This window comes from Coregonus clupeaformis, unplaced genomic scaffold (assembly GCF_020615455.1).
Source record: "Coregonus clupeaformis isolate EN_2021a unplaced genomic scaffold, ASM2061545v1 scaf2263, whole genome shotgun sequence".
In the NCBI taxonomy this organism is placed as follows: Eukaryota; Metazoa; Chordata; class Actinopteri; order Salmoniformes; family Salmonidae; genus Coregonus; species Coregonus clupeaformis.
Genome location: NW_025535717.1, coordinates 1,424 through 22,980, shown reverse-complemented (window position 1 = coordinate 22,980; position 21,557 = coordinate 1,424). Strand labels below are relative to the sequence as shown.

General features: G+C 43.0%; 1 protein-coding gene across 1 annotated transcript; it reads left to right on the top strand.

Annotated features, from left to right (window-relative positions):
* The first annotated feature begins 2,336 nt into the window (after positions 1-2,336).
* On the top strand, positions 2,337-3,009 carry LOC123488395 (zinc finger BED domain-containing protein 4-like). Its single transcript, XM_045219320.1, has 2 exons — positions 2,337-2,699; positions 2,913-3,009. Exons 1-2 carry the CDS (start codon positions 2,350-2,352, stop codon positions 3,007-3,009), a joined length of 447 nt encoding a protein of 148 aa, XP_045075255.1. The 5' UTR covers positions 2,337-2,349.
* The last annotated feature ends 18,548 nt before the right edge of the window (positions 3,010-21,557 follow it).

Below are 21,557 nucleotides of genomic sequence, written 5' to 3'. Positions count from 1 at the left end.
GGTATAGAGGCATTAAGGCATGTATAGATATATATATATGTATAGAGGCATTAAGGCATGTATATATATATAGGTATAGAGGCATTAAGGCATGTATAGATATATATGTATAGAGGCATTAAGGCATGTATAGATATATAGGTATAGAGGCATTAAGGCATGTATAGAGATATATATAGGTATAGAGGCATTAAGGCATGTATAGATATATATATAGGTATAGAGGCATTAAGGCATGTATAGAGATATATATAGGTATAGAGGCATTAAGGCATGTATAGATATATATATATATGTATAGAGGCATTAAGGCATGTATAGATATATATATATATATATAGAGGCATTAAGGCATGTATAGATATATATATATAGAGGCATTAAGGCATGTATATATATATATGTATAGAGGCATTAAGGCATGTATAGATATATATATAGGTATAGAGGCATTAAGGCATGTATAGATATATATATAGGTATAGAGGCATTAAGGCATGTATAGATATATATATATAGAGGCATTAAGGCATGTATATATATATATATGTATAGAGGCATTAAGGCATGTATAGATATATATATATAGAGGCATTAAGGCATGTATAGATATATATATATATATAGAGGCATTAAGGCATGTATAGATATATAGGTATAGAGGCATTAAGGCATGTATATATATATATAGGTATAGAGGCATTAAGGCATGTATATATATATATATATATATAGGTATAGAGGCATTAAGGCATGTATATATATATATATATATATAGGTATAGAGGCATTAAGGCATGTATAGATATATATGTATGTATAGAGGCATTAAGGCATGTATAGATATATATATATTGTATAGAGGCATTAAGGCATGTATAGATATATAGGTATAGAGGCATTAAGGCATGTATAGATATATATATAGGTATAGAGGCATTAAGGAATGTATAGATATATATGTATAGAGGCATTAAGGCATGTATAGATATATAGGTATAGAGGCATTAAGGCATGTATAGATATATATATGTATAGAGGCATTAAGGCATGTATAGATATATATATATGTATAGAGGCATTAAGGCATGTATAGATATATAGGTATAGAGGCATTAAGGCATGTATAGATATATATATGTATAGAGGCATTAAGGCATGTATAGATATATATATGTATAGAGGCATTAAGGCATGTATAGATATATATAGGTATAGAGGCATTAAGGCATGTATAGATATATATATGTATAGAGGCATTAAGGCATGTATAGATATATATAGGTATAGAGGCATTAAGGCATGTATAGATATATATATATATGTATAGAGGCATTAAGGCATGTATAGATATATATAGGTATAGAGGCATTAAGGCATGTATAGATATATATTTATAGAGGCATTAAGGCATGTATAGATATATATGTATAGAGGCATTAAGGCATGTATAGATATATATGTATAGAGGCATTAAGGCATGTATATATATTAGGCTGTCAAAAATAGCGCGTTAACGACGTTAATTAGTTGTTTGCTGTTAATTATGTAAATTTTTTTAACGCATTTCACGCATGCGCAGTGTGACAAATTATTCAGGTCAGGAAAGTGGTTGGGAGCTAGAGGCGAGATGGAGCAAGGTGAGCAAAGTGGGCCTATTGACGGATTCAAATATAAAAAGAATGATGATGGTACAGTTAACAAGTACAAGGTTATTTGCAAGATTTGTAAGGAGTTTCAATTTCACCGGAGCTGTTCAAGCTTGAAGTACCATGTCAACGCCAAACATGCGTTTGCTGGGCCGTCAGATTCAGCAAGTGGTTTGGCGCCAGACCACGCTGAATGTTTGCAGGCAATTAACAAAATCAACCTCAGATAATTTGACCAACACAATAGCAAAATGGATTGCAAAGGATTGTAGACCCATTAGCATTGTAGAAGACTCAGGTTTCCTTGATGTTTTGCAAGTGGCGTCTCAAGACTCATTCTATAAGCCACCGTCAAGAGCCACAGTTATGAAGAAAATCCACGAGCTCTATGAAAACGAAAAAGAAAAAAGGAAAGAGGTCTTGGCTCAAGTAAATCATATCGCCCTGACAGGAGACCATTGGACATCAGTGAGTAACAACAATTACCTCGGAGTAACTGCACATTTAATCAGTGACACGTGGGAACTGAAGTCTTTGCGCTGACTATATTAAAAACTGAGGAGCGTCATTTTGCGGAGGCTTGTAAAGAACAGTTCCTGTCTGTTGCACGTGAGTGGGACATCGAGGGCAAGACTACAACCATTGGGACTGACAGTGCACGCAACATGGTTGCCGCAATTGACTTACACGCTATGAACACATGAACTGTGTCGCTCACATGGTGCAGAGAAGTGTCACAGTGAGTCTTGCTGACAGCGGCTTTGTAAATGCTTTGGCCAAGGCTCGCAAAGTTGTCGGTCATTTTAAGCACAGCCCAGCAAATGCTGCGGAGCTTCAAGCACAACAAGTCAGCCTGGGAAAGAAGCAAGAGCCATTGATCCAGGATGTTCCAACACGTTGGAATTCGACGCTGGAAATGGTCAAGCGCGTGAGCAGAAATAAAGAGGCTGTCATCGCAGCCCTGGACAATCAGGAGCACAAACTCGTTTTGCCGACCGCAGCAGAGTGGGATAAACTGCAGAGGCTGGAGACACTTCTAGAGCCATGCAGGTAAATCAGTCTGTAACTTATCAAATAACATCGCTTTGATTATTTTCTGGAATGAATTAAACCAAGTCAAATATCAATAACATGTATCTATGTAAAAAATAATGATGATGATAATAATAATAATAATAATAATAATAATAATAATAATATGTTGATAACCACTGTTCTAATAATACACTGTCTCTGTGTGCATGTGTGTGTTTGTGTGCGTAGGTATGTAACTGAGCTCCTGGGTGGAGAGGCCTATGTCTCCTGTTCTGTGGTACTACCTTCTCTCTGCCACTTGCGTCTCCAAGATGGAAGCCTGTGATGAGGACCCTGCATATGTGGTGAGATTCAAGACCAAGTTCAAGGAGGACCTAGCATCCCGTCCAAGAACAGCTCAACAATGCATGGCTCCAGATTGCTACAGTTTTGGATCCTCGTTTCAAAGACTTGAAATGCCTGCCCAAGACAGACAGGGAAGAGGTGTGGACCACACTTGAAGGGATGCTGCAACAAGAATCACCCAGAAGGTCTTCACAGACACATGATGATGGGCCACCCAGGAAGAAAATCAGCCTTCTGCAAATGGGCTCAGATTCAGAATCAGAAGATGAAGAGGTCCAACCTGCCATACAGAGGTACAGAGCAGAGCCCACCATTAAATTGGAGGACTGCCCCTTGAGGTGGTGGGCATCTCATTCAGGAGCCCATGAGAAGCTGGCCTCACTAGCTCACAAATATCTAGCCACTCCTGCAACCACTGTTCCCTGTGAACGACTTTTCTCAGTAGCAGGTCACATTGTGAACAAGAAAAGGTCAGCTTTACTTTCAGAAAATGTGAACAAGTTAGTTTGCCTCAGCAACTGGCTGAAAGATGATGAAGCTCAGTAGATTTGAAAGGTGATGTTCAAACAAAAAGACCAGTTTCAGTGCAACATGTTATAGTAGTTAGCAACTGGATTTTGAGCAACTGGATTAAAGAATGGAGGAAAAGGTAAAAGATTGTTCTTTGGTTTGATTTAAAAGTTTTATTGAAAATGTTTTTTTTCACAGATGACTCAAATTGTGCAAAAATGTGGTAGGTCACTGTTATGATTTGACTACATTTATTGCTTTCTGTTCAATTGAATACTGTAAATTGTACATCCTGGTTAAGAGGAATGCCAAAGAGGAAGTGATGGAACATTACAAAGACAAATATTATGGTGTGTAGTATGTTTCAGCTTGATTTAAAACACCATTATTTGGCTGTGTTAATAAACAGACATAATATGAAAATTATGTATCTGTGTCCTGTTATTTATCTTTTGGTATGCATTTCAGAAAAAAAAATGGTTAGGATTCAGGTGTAATTGCAAATAGTGATTAATCATGATTAATCCACTGAAAATTCTGATTAATTTGATTAAAATTTTTAATCATTTGACAGCCCTAATATATATATATGTATAGAGGCATTAAGGCATGTATAGATATATATATGTATAGAGACATTAAGGCATGTATAGATATATATAGGTATAGAGGCTTTAAGGCATGTATAGATATATATGTATAGAGGCATTAAGGCATGTATATATATAGGTATAGAGGCATTAAGGCATGTATATATATATTGTATAGAGGCATTAAGGCATGTATAGATATATATATATAGAGGCATTAAGGCATGTATAGATATATATGTATAGAGGCATTAAGGCATGTATAGATATATAGGTATAGAGCATTAAGGCATGTATAGATATATATATATATATATAGAGGCATTAAGGCATGTATAGATATATATGTATAGAGGCATTAAGGCATGTATAGATATATATGTATAGAGGCATTAAGACATGTATAGATATATATATATAGGTATAGAGGCATTAAGGCATGTATAGATATATATATATATATAGAGGCATTAAGGCATGTATAGATATATATATATAGGTATAGAGGCATTAAGGCATGTATAGATATATATATAGGTATAGAGGCATTAAGGCATGTATATATATATATGTATAGAGGCATTAAGGCATGTATAGATATATATAGGTATAGAGGCATTAAGGCATGTATAGATATATATATAGGTATAGAGGCATTAAGGCATGTATAGATATATATGTATGTATAGAGGCATTAAGGCATGTATAGATATATATATATATAGAGGCATTAAGGCATGTATAGATATATATATATGTATAGAGGCATTAAGGCATGTATAGATATATATGTATGTATAGAGGCATTAAGGCATGTATAGATATATATATATAGAGGCATTAAGGCATGTATAGATATATATATATATGTATAGAGGCATTAAGGCATGTATAGATATATATATATAGAGGCATTAAGGCATGTATAGATATATATGTATAGAGGCATTAAGGCATGTATAGATATATATGTATAGAGGCATTAAGGCATGTATATATATATATAGGTATAGAGGCATTAAGGCATGTATATATATGTATGTATAGAGGCATTAAGGCATGTATAGAGATATATATATATATAGAGGCATTAAGGCATGTATAGATATATATGTATAGAGGCATTAAGGCATGTATAGATATATATATATGTATAGAGGCATTAAGGCATGTGTGTATTATACAGCTCTGGAAAAAATTAAGAGACCACTGCAAAAATATGTTTCTCTGGTTTTACTATTTATAGGTATGTGTTTGGGTGAAATTAACATTTTGTTTTATTCTATAAACTACCGACAACATTTCTCCCATATTCCAAATAAAAATATATTCATTTAGAACATTTATTTGCAGAAAATGACAACTGGTCAAAATAACAAAAAAAAGATGCAGTGTTGTTAGACCTCGAATAATGCAAAGAAAATAAGTTAATGTTCATTTTTAAACAACACAATACTAATGTTTTAACTAAGGAAGAGTTCAGAAATCAATATTTGGTGGAATAACCCTGATTATTAATCACAGCTTTCATGCGTCTTGGCATGCTCTCCACCAGTCTTTCACATTGATGTTGGGTGACTTTATGCCACTCCCCGGCGCAAATATTCAAGCAGCTCGGCTTTGTTTGATGGCTTGTGACCATCCATCTTCCTCTTGATCACATTCCAGAAGTTTTCAATGGGGTTCAGGTCTGGAGATTGGGCTGGCCATGACAGGGTCTTGATCTGGTGGTCCTCCATCCACACCTTGATTGACCTGGCTGTGTGGCATGGCGCATTGTCCTGCTGGAAAAACCAATCCTCAGAGTTGGGGAACAATGTCAGAGCAAAAGGAAGCACGTTTTCTTCCAGGACAACCTTGTACGTGGCTTGATTCATGCGTCCTTCACAAAAACAAATATCTGCCCGATTCCAGCATTGCTGAAGCACCCCCAGATCATCAACGATCCTCCACCAAATTTCACAGTGGAGTGCGAGACACTGTGGCTTGTAGGCCTCTCCAGGTCTCCGTCTAACCATTAGACGACCAGGTGTTGGGCAAAGCTGAAAATTGGACTCATCAGAAAGATGACCTTACTCCAGTCCTCTACAGTCCAATCCTTTTGCAAACCTCAGCCTGGCTCTTCTTAGCTTCTCATTGATTAAGGGCTTTTTTCTAGCTTTGCACGACTTCAGCCCTGCCCCTAGGAGCCTGTTTCGAACCGTCCACGCCGTGCACTTTACCCCAGCTGCCGTTTGCCATTCTCTTTGTAGGTCACTTGATGTCATCCTACGGTTGTTGAGTGACATTCGAATGAGTTGGCGGTCATCCCGGTCAGTAGAGAGTCGTTTCGCCCTCTGCCGGTCTGTAGCTTTGTTGTCCCCAATGTCTGCTGCTTGACCTTGTTCTTATGAACCGCCGTCTTTGAAGTGTTAAGGATGGAAGCAACCTGACGCTCACTGTATCCCTCTGCCAGTAAAGCCAGAATTGAACCCTTCTTTTCCTCACTCAAAACTTTCCTTTTCAACTCTTTTGGCATGGTCAATAGTTATTTTTTGATTAAAATTACTTTTTAGGTACTATTAGTACTGTTTTTGCCATCCAGCTGGTCCTATTGCAAGAGGATAGTGATGACCACAGCAGTGGTTTTTATACTTTTCCCCGTTAAATAAGATTTGGTTCATGTGATCACCTAATCAAGTGCATAATTCAGTAGAATGAGGTGTGCCTGTGTTGGAATTCAACAGACACTGGAATGGAATGGCTGTCATACATGTAGAGATGCTGATTTAAGAAACATTTGCAGTGGTCTCTTAATTTTTTTCAGAGCTTTTCGCTGTTGTATAAAGGCAGTTTTTCTAATCCATTTCAAAACACAAATACTTTTGAAGACAGATAGAGAAGCATTTGATGCTATTCACTCAGATTAATCAAATCAAAGTTTAATAGTCACATTCACAGTCAGGATGCAGATATAATTGCAGGTGAAATTGTTCTGAGCTCCAACAGCAGGTCAATAATAACAACAACAGTAATAATCCATCTGCGACGGAAATCAGCCTAACAGGTTGCCTGGCAGGTTACTGTGGGCAACCCCACTGACCAACGATGGGCCAGTAAACTCAATGTGAACTCAGGATGGGGGGTCTGGGAAGAGTGAAGCAGGCCATACACAGCGGAGGATGGGTCCTACAGAAGTCTACACAGCGGAGGATGGGCCCTACAGAAGTCTACACAGCGGAGGATGGGTCCTACAGAAGTCAACACAGCGGAGGATGGGCCCTACAGAAGTCTACACAGCGGAGGATACAATTATCTGTAAGGTCCCTCAGTCGAGCAGTGAATTTCAAACACTGATTCAACGACAGACTATGGTTCTCCAATGCCTCGTAAAAAAGGGCACCTATTGGTAGATGGGTAAAATAAAATAAAAAGCAGACATTGAATATCCCTTTGAGCATGGTGAAGTTATTAATTACACTTTGGATGGTGTATCAATACACCCAGTCACTACAAAGATACAGGCGTCCTTCCTAACTCAGTTGCCGGAGAGGAAGGAAACTGCTTAGGGATTTCACCATGAGGCCAATGCCGACTTTAAAACAATTACAGAGTTTAATGGCTGTGATAGGAGAAAGCTGAGGATGGATCAACAACATTGTAGTTACTCCACAATACTAACCTAACTGACAGAGTGGAAAAGACGGAAGCCTGTACAGAATACAAATATTTCAAAACATGCGTCCTGTTTGCACCAAGGCACTAAAGTAGTACTGCAAAAAAATGTGGCAAAGCAATTCACTTACGATTGGGGGCAAATCCAATACAACACATTACTGTGTACCACTCCTTCATATTTTCAAGCATAGTGGTGGCTGCATCATGTTATGGGTATGCTTGCATTCATTAAGAACTGGGGAGTTTTTCAGGATAAAAAAAATAACAGAATGGAGCTAAGCACAGGCAAAAATCCTAGAGGAAAACCTGGTTCAGTCTGCTTTCCACCAGACACTGGGAGATGAATTCACCTTTCAGCAGGAAAATAACCTAAAACACAAGGCCAAATCTACACTGGAGTTGCTTACCAAGAAGACAGTGAATGTTCCTGAGTGGCCGAGTTGACTTAAATCTACTTGAAAATCTATGGCAAGACCTGAAAATGGCTGTCTAGCAATATTCAACAACCAATTTGACAGAGCTTGAAGAATCTTGAAAAGAATAATGGGCAAATATTGCACAATCCAGCTGTGGAAAGCTCTTAGAGACTTACCCAGAAAGACTCACAGCTGTAATCGCAGCCAAAGGTGCTTCTACAAAGTATTGACTCAGGGGTGTGAATACATTTGCAAATTCGATATTTCTGTATTTAATTTTCAATACATTTGCAAATATTTCTACAAACATGTTTTCACTTTGTCATTATGATGTATTGTGTGTAGATGGTTGAGAGAAAATAATAAATGTCATCCATTTTGAATTCAAGCTGTAACACAACAAAATGTAACACAACAAAATGTGGAATAAGTCAAGGGGTTTGAAGGCACTATAACTGTGATTAGCTGGACCCAAACATTTTGTTCTACAACGTGAACACAAAAAACAGTCGGACTTTTCAAATACAAATACTTTGCACTATTTAAAAAGACAGTACTTTACTCAGAGCAGAGCCCGGGGAGGGGAATTTGGCTGCTAGATCCGGACGCCCGTGGCCCTCCTCTGTCCGGGACCCTGAACCCGTGGCTTGGTCCTGGTGCAGTTCCTCTCTTGTTCCGTGTCTGACCCAGGAGGAGACTGCTCGGCCTGAAACCTGGACCTCTTTGCTGACCTCGCCGTCTGCCTTCTCAGTAGCCCGTGTACCTCTTCCTGGCTCTGTTCAGTTCAGAGGTCAGCTTCAGGTTGTCCTCTCTAACGGATTGGATGGTCTCGCCGCTCTTGGTCAGGGCCTCGTCCCTCTCTTGCACAGCTTTCTGCAGCCTCAGGATCACCGCTTGGCAGTGGCAGAATCATCTTCGCAGCCCACGTCCTCCTCTTCCTCTTCCTCTAGCCGTGAATCTAAAGAGTCCTCCTCCTGTTCTTGCTTTGCAGCTTCCACAATGTCTAAATCGGTGGCCAGTGGGATGACAGGGTTGGATGCCCTCAGCGTGGCCAGCACGCTCCATGGTCAGCTGTCTCCTGAGCTCCTCCAAAGCCCGTCTCCTCTGCGTTCTGTTGAGTTCTGTGTGCGAGTCCATGTGCCGTTCCAGCCTGCTGACGTGGGCGGAGCATCCCGTCACTGGACACGGCTCCTGCCTGATGTGACGCGGCCCGACTGCCAATGACAAAGGATCACCCTCTCCTCCGTGTTCCTCACATTGTGCACCACCTTAGGTGCTGACTGGCCGACCACGACCTTAGGGCAAAGCGGACACGAACGCATTGCAGAGCGCACCGGAGCCATCTCTAAAAGTAAAATAACAGTCAATAAAAACCACAACAAAATCAGTGAAGTAATCCAACAGGTTGAATGCTCCAGGCTGCTTAGTTGTTGCTTAGTAACACACCTGAGACCACACCTACCCACTCTCTAAAACCTAGAATCCATTCTAGTTCCAGAACTCAATCCCTCCCACTAAAAAAAAACCTCCTTCCAACTCCTCCTCTGTTGTCAGCCTGGAGTCAAATACACGGCACTAACTCGACAGCTAACACAGTTTCTGGCCACTAGCTAATCCAACTGATTTTTAATTTATCATTGGAAATACTAGCTAGAGTGGTTAGCTAGTTTGGGAGGAAGTATTTAGTAGTTGCTCCCATCCCATAGCCATAGGAAGTGTGACTGGCTCCTCTGTGGAGAAAATGCCCTTCTTTTTACTTTGTTGTCACTCCTGTTGGCTCCCCCCACGTGGGTGGGTTTGTGCTCTCTGATTGGCTCAACGTCAAGTTATTGGCCCCACTGACGAGCCGTTGTGATTCTAGCAGGTAGAATCAGTAGGTTCTAAAAACAAGAAAACCTGCGTTTGCATCGGGGCTAGAGGCACTAAAACACTGGAAATTGTAAAAACATTGCCTGGTCTGATGAATCCTGGTTCCTGCTGTTTCACGCTGATGGGAGGACTAGGGTATGGAAAAACTACATGAGCATGGATCCATCATGCCGCGTGTCAACATATGGCAGACTGGTGGTGATGGTGTGGGGGTGTGTTTTTTCATGGCACACATTTGGGCCCCCTTGATAAAAGTGGAGCAACGTTTGAACGCCACAGGATATCTGAACAATCATTGCTTATCAAGTGCATCTCTTTATGACAGCAGTGTATCCATCTGCGAACAGATATTTTCCCCCCGGGCAGGATAATGCCACAAGGTTCAATATTAGGAAGGTGTTCCTAATGTTTTGTACACTCAGTGTATATGCAGGTAATCACCAAAATAAAGGAAACACTTGAGTTGTTTGAGCCGTCAGGGTCCTTAGAGGGGATGGTTCAGAGGTCCACTCAACCCCTTAGAGGGGATGGTTCAGAGGTCCACTCAACCCCTTAGAGGGGATGGTTCAGAGGTCCACTTAACCCCCTGAGAGGGGATGGTTCAGAGGTCCACTCAACCCCTTAGAGGGGATGGTTCAGAGGTCCACTCAACCCCCTGAGAGGGGATGTTCAGAGGGTCCACCAACCCCTGAGAGGGCATGGTTCAGAGGTCCACTCAACCCCTGAGAGGGGATGGTTCAGAGGTCCACTCAACCCCCTTAGAGGGGATGGTTCAGAGGTCCACTCAACTCCTGAGAGGGGATGGTTCAGAGGTCCACTCAACCCCTGAGAGGGCATGGTTCAGAGGTCCACTCAACCCCTGAGAGGGGATGGTTCAGAGGTCCACTCAACCCCTTAGAGAGGGATGGTTCTGAGGTCCACTCAACCCCTTAGAGGGGATGGTTCAGAGGTCCACTCAACCCCTGAGAGGGGATGGTTCAGAGGTCCACTCAACCCCTGAGAGAGGGGACGGTTCAGAGGTCCACTCAACCCCTTAGAGGGGATGGTTCAGAGGTCCACTTAACCCCCTTAGAGGGGATGGTTCAGAGGTCCACCTCAACCCCTGAGAGGGGGATGGTTCAGAGGTCCACTCCACCCCCTTAGAGGGGATGGTTCAGAGGTCCACTCAACCCCCTGAGAGGGACGGTTCAGGTCCACTCAACCCCTGAGGGGACGGTTCAGGTCCACTCAACCCCTGAGAGGGGACGGTTCAGGTCCACTCAACCCCTGAGAGAGGACGGTTCAGGTCCACTCAACCCCCTGAGAGGGGACGGTTCAGGTCCACTCAACCCCTGAGAGGGGACGGTTCAGGTCCACTCAACCCCTGAGAGGGGACGGTTCAGGTCCACTCAACCCCTGAGAGGGGACGGTTCAGGTCCACTCAACCCCTTAGAGGGGATGGTTCAGAGGTCCACTCAACCCTTAGAGGAGATGGTTCAGAGGTCCACTCAACCCCTTAGAGGGGATGGTTCAGAGGTCCACTCAACCCCCTGAGAGGGGATGGTTCAGAGGTCCACTCAACCCCTTAGAGGGACGGTTCAGAGGTCCACTCAACCCCTGAGAGGGGACGGTTCAGGTCCACTCAACCCCTGAGAGGGGGACGGTTCAGGTCCACTCAACCCCTGAGAGGGACGGTTCAGGTCCACTCAACCCCGAGAGGGACGGTTCAGGTCCACTCAACCCCTGAGAGGGGACGGTTCAGGTCCACTCAACCCCTGAGAGGGGACGGTTCAGGTCCACTCAACCCCTGAGAGGGGACGGTTCAGGTCCACTCAACCCCTTAGAGGGGACGGTTCAGGTCCACTCAACCCCTGAGAGGGGACGGTTCAGGTCCACTCAACCCCTGAGAGGGGATGGTTCAGGTCCACTCAACCCCTTAGAGGGCATGGTTCAGGTTTAGAAGAATTCCATCAACAACAATAGGTTTGATTACAGGCCCCCTAATAATAATAATAATAATTTAGGGCTTCAAATCCAATCTTGTTCTCATGGAACGTCATGTCTTCAGGCTGAGCAGAGCTCTATATGAAAGACAGAGGACTACAGTATTATAATCAATGCCAGTTACGTTTGATTCATGCAGTTTGTTGGTGGCCCACTGTTTGATGGTATTCACACGTTACAGTGTAAGCTTTAACAATTCCTACAGTACAGAAAAACATATTCAAGTATAACACCTCAGTAGAATGGCGCTTTTTATAAACAACTCATTAGTTCAACACTTTAGACATAAGACAGTACTTACTGGTGTTAATCAGATCTCCCTGTCTCCTCTACCAATATGCCAGATATCTCCCCCTCCTCTTTCACTCCAAAAACTGCATCCCTCCCTCTTCCAACTCTCCGTTCACTGTAACATCCTCCTCCTCTTTCACTCTGAAACGCGTCTTCCTCTTCTTCCACTGTAACGTCTTCCTCTTCTTTCACTCTGAACGCGTCTTCCCTCTTCTTCACTGTAACGTCTTTCTCTTCTTCTTTCACTGTAACTTCCATATTTTCTTCTTACGGTAACAGCTTCACCCTCTACTTGTTTTTGTATTGTAACATCCTCCTCTTCCCTCCTCCTCCTCTTTCACTAGAGCTTCTTTCTCCGTCCAGCAGACCTCTCTCTTCTTTAGCAGGAGGAGAAGTAGCTTAGTGAGCTCATGGTCGGGGATGTTAGCTAGCTAGTTAGCTAGTTAACATGAGCCACTAGCCTAGTGCTCGGCTATTTAGCTATTCAGCTAGCCGATTAGTAACGTAAATATGAAATTAAATGCGGTAACTATCTATACGACGGAAATGTGCTTTAAAAAAAACACAGTGATTAATCTACACTGAAAGCGTCTCAAGAGCATTAATGTTTCGGCTATGTTGGCTAGCAAGCTAGGGAGGTGGCTGGACTAACTGTTGTTGACGTCGAATATACATCCGTCCACTAGATTATACGTCGCTGGCAGCATGGGGGAGATAGAATAGACAATAGAAAGGAGTTGCCTCTGACTCCAAAGGTTGCATGTTTGAATCCAGCAATAGGAAAAAGTTGTTTTTCACAAGCATTTCGCTTACACCCGCAATAGCATCTGCTAAAAATATGTGTATGTGACCAATACAATCTGATTTATGGAAAATATATATTTCACAGCAGTTTAGATGGCACAATGATACTCTAACACTATACTTGCTTGTTTTCTCACATTATGAAATTATTCGAATTTTTGCGACCAGAAATGGCGGAGTGAATTCTACATAGTGCATCTTTAATTTTACTTTCAGACCAAGCTTTTTTGTTTGTTCATTTATTCTTATTAAATATAACTATTATATTCAGACCTTAAAAGAGAAACGTGTTGATAGGGTCAGAATTTTAATGAAAATGTAAAACATACAAATCAACTTGCACATCAGCATTTAAGGCAATATCTTATTCAGTCAAATAAACAGATAATATACAAATTAGCAGCTTGATCTATAGTGCTTCTATATAGTGTGACAATACATAGATGGTTCAGGTCCACTCAAAAGTCATGGGTGACTAGTTAACGTTAGCTTGGCTCTCTCTGTGTGTTTCATACCGTGAGAGGAGGGGTTGGTTCGTTGGCAGAGAGCAATGGCTAGCTAATATGCTAACTATTCTAGCTAGCTAACTAACTGGCTGAATAAGTTGACGACGTACTCACTCAAACTGTCAAAACTAACCCCAAAACCTTACACAACGTTAGACACGGACACGAATGATCTGTTCAGCGTGAACACCTATGGTAGTTTGTTGTCACGCAGGGGCGGTGTGTTCATTAGGCGATATGGGCGACGCACTGCCAAACGGGAAAAGGAAGGGATTTTTTTTCTAATCAATTATATCACGGCAACAGTAGTTATCAGTGTTGTAATCTAGACGTCTGATCTGCCACTAAATGTCCAATCAGGCTAAAGTCGTGCTTCAAATGGCCCCTGCCCACTTTTGGGCGATTTCAGTCAGGTTGAAAATCGCCAGAACTGTCATAGACTCTCATGTAAAATCTTTTTTTTTTTCAAATATCAGAGCTTTCAATACCAATCTCTATGGGTTCGGAGGGCTTGCACTTACGCGCTTTCGTCATACGTAACATAACCATGAACGTAACTAAGAAAAGAGCGGGTAGCAGCGTCAATCAATTCACGTACTACTGTCAAGATGGCTAGCGTTCAGTGCAACTCGATTGTCTCTTTGAAAGAAGTTCCTTTTTGTCGCGAACAAATCAAGATAAATTGGCAACGAAACAATTAGGACCTCCCAGACCAAATGTAATAATTCAACAGGTTTCTATAAAGGGGGAAAGTCCTACACCTGAGGATTTTCAAAAATTGGTACGAACGAAAAACCTGGCTAGCAGGCTGCGATGTAGCTGATGCAGTCTTCTGCTACCCTGCTTACTCTTTCACCCTGAAGGCGGCTCGGCAGACAGCACGGCTTGGACAGCGACTGGTGTAACCGACATGCACCATCTTTCAGAAAAGATTAAGAAACATGAGCTGTCAAAGACCCACATGGATAGCTGTTTGAGATTGTCTGCTTTGGGAGAGTGAACATTGCCACTCAACTGGATGAGGGATACAGAGGAGCTAGCTGTCCGCCGCCACATCGATGAGGTTACCAAGAACCGCCACATCCTCAGCAGCCGTGCCCAATCCAGTGTGTGAAGTTTTGCAGAGTGTTTGAGTTACTTTGCGAGGCAAAGATGAAACTGAGGGCTCCACCAACCCTGGTATTTTTCTTGGACTTGTCAACTTTGTGGCACAATTAGATGAGGTGTTTTATAGGAAATGCATATTGTTTATGCAGTGTTGAGGAATGTGAAAGAACACCCTTTGATTATTTTTACTGTGATAACTTATTTTGCTTTTGTAAGCCAACACTTTTGAGATCAGTCAATAAATGCTTCTGGCATTGACTTATAGCTGCCCCTGTCTTCGTGCTTGTTGCTGGATATATCTTTTTTAAAATGTGTGCTTAGGTCACCTAAATCATCAGAAAAATTTTTCCCCCCTGAGAATTTTTTCAGAGCCGCCACTGTCACTGAGTATTGGTGCTAAACCGTGTTATTGGACAGCTAGCATGCTAGTTAGCTGATACGTCATAGGATACGGTGCCCGGCACGGTTTCACAGAATAATATTGTACCAAAGGTTAGCTAGCTGAATAAACTAAGTTAGAGTCTATTCCTTAGAAAACATTGAACCGCTGTAGTTACAACAATTATAATTTCAAAGTGGAATTTGGGAGAGTTATATTTGAATGTTTCAGTGAAAATGTAAGTGAGGGAGGCGAGGCCCCGCTCTCTCGCATTCCCAGATATTTAGTTCATTTCCTTCCGATCTCCTCTGCATTATTGTAGCCATTTTCTGTAGCAGCTGTCAACTATGCCTCTGTCTATCCCTGTTCTCTCCTCTCCTGCACAGGCTATCACAAACGCCTCACACCGCGTGGCTGCTCCTCCTTATAACCTGTGGTCCCCGCGCGCCACGACCCACGTGGAGTTCCAGGTCTCAGGCAGCCTCTGGAACTGCTCGTTCTGCGCCAACAAGGCAGAGTTCATCTCAGCCTATGCTACCTCCCAGTCCCTCGACTTCTTGGCGCTGACGTGAAACATGGATTACCACTGAAACACTGCTACTCCTACTGCTCTTTCCTCGTCTGATCATGTGTTCTGCATAGAGCATCTGGTCAGCGTAGAGCAGTGGCACAGGACTCTTCCCTCATCTCTCCAAGTGGACATTCTCTCTTTCCCCTGACCCATCTGTCTATCTCCTCATTTGAATTCCATGCTGTCACAGATCTAGCCCATTCAAGCTTAACATCCTTATCATTTATTGCCTCCAGGGTTCCCTTGGAGAGTTCATCAATGAGCTTGACGCCTTGATAAGTTCCCTTCCTGAGGATGGCTCACCCCTCAAGTTCTCGGGTGACTTTAACCTTTTCACTCCTTTCTCTTTTGACCTCACCCTCACACCGTCCCCCTACTCACAAGGCAGGCAATACGCTTTGACCTCATCTTTACTAGATGCTGTTCTTCTACTAATCTCACTGCAATTCCTCCAAGTCTCCGACCACTACTTTGTATCCTTTTTCTCTGGCTCTCCTCCAACACTACTCACTCTACCCCTACTCAGATGGTAATGTGCCGTCGCAACCTTCACTCTCTCTCTCCCGCTACTCTCTCCTCTGCCATCCATATCATCTCTTCCTCTGCTCAATCCTTCTCCCCTCCGATCTCCTGATTCTGCCTCTCTCAACCCTCCTCTCCTCCCTTTCTGCATCCTTTGACTCTCATGTCCCCTATCCTCCCGGCCTGGCTCCGGTCCTCCCCTCCAGCTGCGTGGCTTGACGACTCATTACAAGCTCACAGAACAGGGCTCCGGGCAGCCGAGCGGAAATTGAGGAAAACCAGACTCCCTGCGGACCTGTCACATCTCTCCACTCCTCCTCTCTACATTCTCTTCCTCTGTTTCTGCTGCTAAAGCCACTTTCTACCAACCTATTTTTTCCAAGCCTCTGCCTCTAACCCTAGGGAAGCTCTTTGCCACCTTCTCCTCCCGCTGAAATCCTCCTCCTCCTCCCTCTCTGTGGATGACTTCGTCAACCATTTTGAAAAAAAAGGTTGACAACATCCGATCCTCACTTCCACATTTACATTAATTAGTCATTTTAGCAGACGCTCTTATCCAGAGCGACTTACAGGAGCGATTAGGGTTAAGTGCCTTGCTCAAGGAGCCTCGACAGATTTTCACCTAGTTGGGCTCGGGATTAGAACCAGACCTTTCAGCTACTGGCACCGCATGTCTTAACCACTAAGCTACCTGCCACCTCATCCCAAAACACACGCATGATGACTACTGGATTTCTACTCTTTACCTGAGCCTAATTTTACATTAGGCTATCCAGCTTTCTAAAACTACCTCAATGACATTGGGACAGAAGTCTTTTATGAATATTCTGACAAGAATAATATATTCCTATTCAATCCCCAGGCTGCACCTTCTTAATTGCCCAAAGTGGTTTGCTCCCCTTCAGTCCTCCATCTCACATCAGTTTCATATGAAGGAGAAGGAGGCAAGGAGTCCACTCTACACTCCCTGAGATACATCTAGGGAGGTCCTTCCTTAAAAGTCAAATGACAAGATTGTCCTGCTACCCGATGCTTGTAACTTCTTTCTCCTCTCTCTCCAGGATGAACTGGCGCTGCTCACTCTTGGATTGCGTCTGACAGGTCGCCCTACCAGGTGGCGTGGCGAGAATCTGTCTCGCACCACGTGCTCTCACCACTGGTGTCCCCCAGGCTCAGTTCTCGGCCCAGTCTCCTATTCTCTATACCACCAAGTCACTTGTCTGTCATATCCTCACATGGGCCTCTCCTATCATTGCTACGCAGATGTACACACAATTAATTTTCTCCTTTCCCCTTCTGATAACCAGGTGGCGGATGGCATCTCTGTATGTCTGGCAGAAATATCAGTGTGGATGTCGGATCACCACCTCAAGCTGAACCTCGGGCAAGACGGAGCTGCTCTTCCTCCCGGGGAAGGACTACCCGCTCCATGATCTCGCCATCACGGGTTGACAACTCCATTGTGTCCTCCTCCCAGAGTGCAAAGAATCTTGGCGTGACCCTGGACAACACCCCCGTTAACATCAAAGCGGTGACCCGATCCTGCAGGTTCATGTTTTACAACATTCGACTGAGTAATCTTTGACCCTACCTTTACACAGAAAAGCGGCACAGGTCCTAATCCAGGCACTTGTCATCTCCCATCTGGATTACTGCAACTTCGCTGTTGGCTGGGGCCCCTGCCTGTGCCATTAAACCCCTACAACCTATCCACAGAACACTGCAGTCCATCTGGTGTTCAACCTTCCCAAAGTTCTCTCATGTCTCCCCGGCTCCTCAGGACACTCCACTGGCTTCCAGTTGAAGCTCGCATCTGCTAAGCAAGACCATGGTGCTTGTCCTCTACGGAGCTGGAGGGGAACGGCACCTCCTTACCTTCAGGCTCTGATCAGACCCTACACCCAAACTAGGGCATTGCGTTCACTCCACCTCTGGCCTGCTGGCTCCCCTACCTCTGTGTGGAAGCACAGTTCCCGCTCAGCCCAGTCAAAACTATTCGCTGCTCTGGCACCCCAATGGTGGAACAGCTCCCCCACGACGCTGGTGGTCAGCGTGTCACTGACCACCTTTCGGAGACACTTGAAACTCCTACCTCTTTAAGAAATACCTAGAATAGTATAAAAGTAATCCTTCTACCCCCACCATAAAAAAAAAAAAAGTTGCTTGTCCCACTGGCTATCATAAGTTGATTGCACCAATTCTGCAGTTGCTCGGATAAGAGCTGTCTACAAATTACATAAATGTAAAATGTAGCTGTATACAGTCCACCAGTAAGACCTCTCCTGATGTTCTGACCACACGTTGTTATCAACCTTCCAGCCATCCATTCACCCAATCAGAAGACCTCTCCTGATGTTCTGACTGACACGTTGTGTTATCAACCTTCCAGCCATCCATTCACCCAATCAGAAGACCTCTCCTGATGTTCTGACTGACACGTTGGTTATCAACCATCCAGCCATCCATTCACCCAATCAGAAGACCTCTCCTGATGTTCTGACTGACAACGTTGTGTTATCAACCTTCCAGCCATCCATTCACCCAATCAGAAGACCTCTCTGATGTTCTGACTGACACGTTGTGTTATCAACCATCCAGCCATCCATTCAGAAGAGCTCATTTCTGTAAGTACATTGATGTAGATGTATATAATGAATGTCCACTAGTGGGTAACATAGTAAAAAAAAAAGATTTTATTTTTATTCAGATACAAATATTTTTGCATTAATCCATTTTTTTTAACAATCAGCATCTGTGTTTTTTCCAACTTTGTGGAATAATACTGATGGGAAAATATCATGCGAAGTAGCAGTACATTTTTTTTTTGTCAACAACTTATCACCTGTTATCAGAATAACGTCATCACGTTTTCATAAACCTTTAGGGTGAAGACTAAATTTATTCAATCCACAACGCCTAAATTCAGCTTTTCGCTTGATTGAAATTCTAAATCCAATGTTCCTGTTTTAGACTGGAGACTGCATTCAAGGTAAACCCTGCATATATGGGCTCAATCCAAATCACCTTTACATTTCTATAAGCGGAATCTGTAACACTTCAGCTTTCACAGACGGAATAGAGCCCTAATACACACGATTCATTCAACGAAACCCAGACTAAAGGTTACAAGGTCAGAAACAAGAAACCACACATTGGGTCCTTAGCTTGCGAACATAAGCAACCATTTACATTTAAAAACAGGTTCTCCAGCTTACAAAAAAATGATCAGCAAATTAAAATCCTCAATTTAGTTGCATGTGACAGAACACTGCTAAATTGTAGCCGTGTGGTCCCATCAGATAACATGGCACATGTTAGCCCTATGCTAACCTCACCAGGTGCGCACTGATTATCCTCCCCTGTGTGTTTATTTTTCTCATGCCTTTTCAGGTTCCCCTAACTTGGAACAATGTTAAGACTTCTCTCCAGAGTGTATTCTCTCATGTTTGTTCAGGTTTCCTAACTGGGTAAAAGTCTTTCCACACTGGGAGCAGTGGTAGGGCTTCTCCCCAGAGTGTATCCTCTCATGTTTGCTCAGGTTCCCCTAACTGGATAAAACTCTTTCCACAATGAGAGCAGTGGTAAGGTGTCTCTCCAGAGTGTATTCTCTCTCGTGCCTTTAAGGTTCCCTAACTTGGTAAAATCCTTTCCACACTGGGAGCAATGGTAGGTTTCTCCCCCGTGTGTGTCCTCTCATCCTCCTCCTTCAGATTATCTAACAACCTAAAATTCTTTCCACAATGGGAACAGGGGTAAGGCTTCTCCCAGAGTGTATTCTCTTATGTTTGTTCCGGCTCCCTAACTGGGTAAATCTCTCACTTACACAATAGGAGCAGTGGTAAGAGCTTCTCTCTAGAGTGTATTATCTCGTGCTTTTTTAGGGTTCCCTAACTGAGCAAAATCCTTTCCACACTGGGAACAATGGTAGGGTTTCTCCCCCTATGTGTCCTCTCAATGCTCTTTCAGATTTTCTAACAAGCAACCTAAAATTCTTTCCACAATGGGAACAGGGGTAAGGCTTCTCTCCAGAGGATTCTCTTGTGTTTGTTTAGGTTCCCTAACTGGGCAAAACTATTTCCACACTGGGAGCAATGGAAAAGGTTTCTCCCCTGTGTGTCCTCTCATGCTCCTTCACGGTATCTAACAACCTAAACTTCTTTCCACAATGGGAACAGGGTAAGGCTTCTCTCTTGTGTGTATTCTCTTATGTTTATTCAGGCTCCCTAACCACCTAAAACTATTTCCACACTGGGAGCAGTGGCTGGAAGGCTTTTCTCCTGTGTGTATTCTCTTATGTTTGTTCAGGCTCCCAAACAACTCAAAAACTCTTTCCACACTGGGAGCATTGGTAAGGCTTTTTCTTCAGTGTGTGTCATTTAATGCTCTTTTCAGCTTCCATAACCATTTAAAAACTCATATTACACTGGAAGCAGTGGTGTTGTCTCGTTGGTTTGGGTGACTCTGGGTCTGGTTTCCCCTGGAAGGACTCTTCCGTCTGGTTCAGGTGAGAGTCTGGTCTCTTTCCTGCCAAAAACAAAGAGTATCTAGTTAAACAGAGAGCTGAATGAAACCTCCAACATGATAAAACTGTCTTCCTATGAGGTTTAATCCAGACTAGATCCCTCATTATAAAACAGTATATTTGGATCCTGGATACTGGATTGGTTAATACCAGTTAGTTATTCATGATGATCCTTAGGTAATGCCTGTTAACAGTATTATTTGAATTATTCCTACACATCCACTGTCCCACAGCCAAGCTAGGCAATTCATAAACTAATCTCCACTGGAAAAAGCATCACATTATTACCCCGTGCATCTAGTCTAGCATTTGGTTTGCAACAGAGGGGATTTGTATCAACTTTGCCATCTGCCTCTCTGAGCTCTGACTTGATTTATTATTGAATAGAAATGTACAGAATATGGTTTATATCTCTATCGATAGAGTTGATCAGGCTGTTGATTGTGGCCTCTGGTGGAACGTTGTCTCACTCCTCTTCAATGCTGTGCTTCAAGTTGCTGGATAATTGGCGGAACTGGAACACACTGTCGGTGCTTACGTCGATCCAGAGCACCCAAACATGCTCAACGGGTGACAGGCCATGGAACAGGACAGTTTCAGTCTTCCAGGAATTTTTTTTCAGATCCTTACACAGATCTCATCATGCTGAAACATGAGGTGATGGCGGCGGATGAATGGCACGACAATGGGCCTCAGGATCTTGTCACGGTATCTCTGTGCCTTCAAATTGTGTTCGTTGTCCGTAGCTTATGCCTGCCCATACCATACACCCACCACCACCATGGGGCACTATGTTCACAA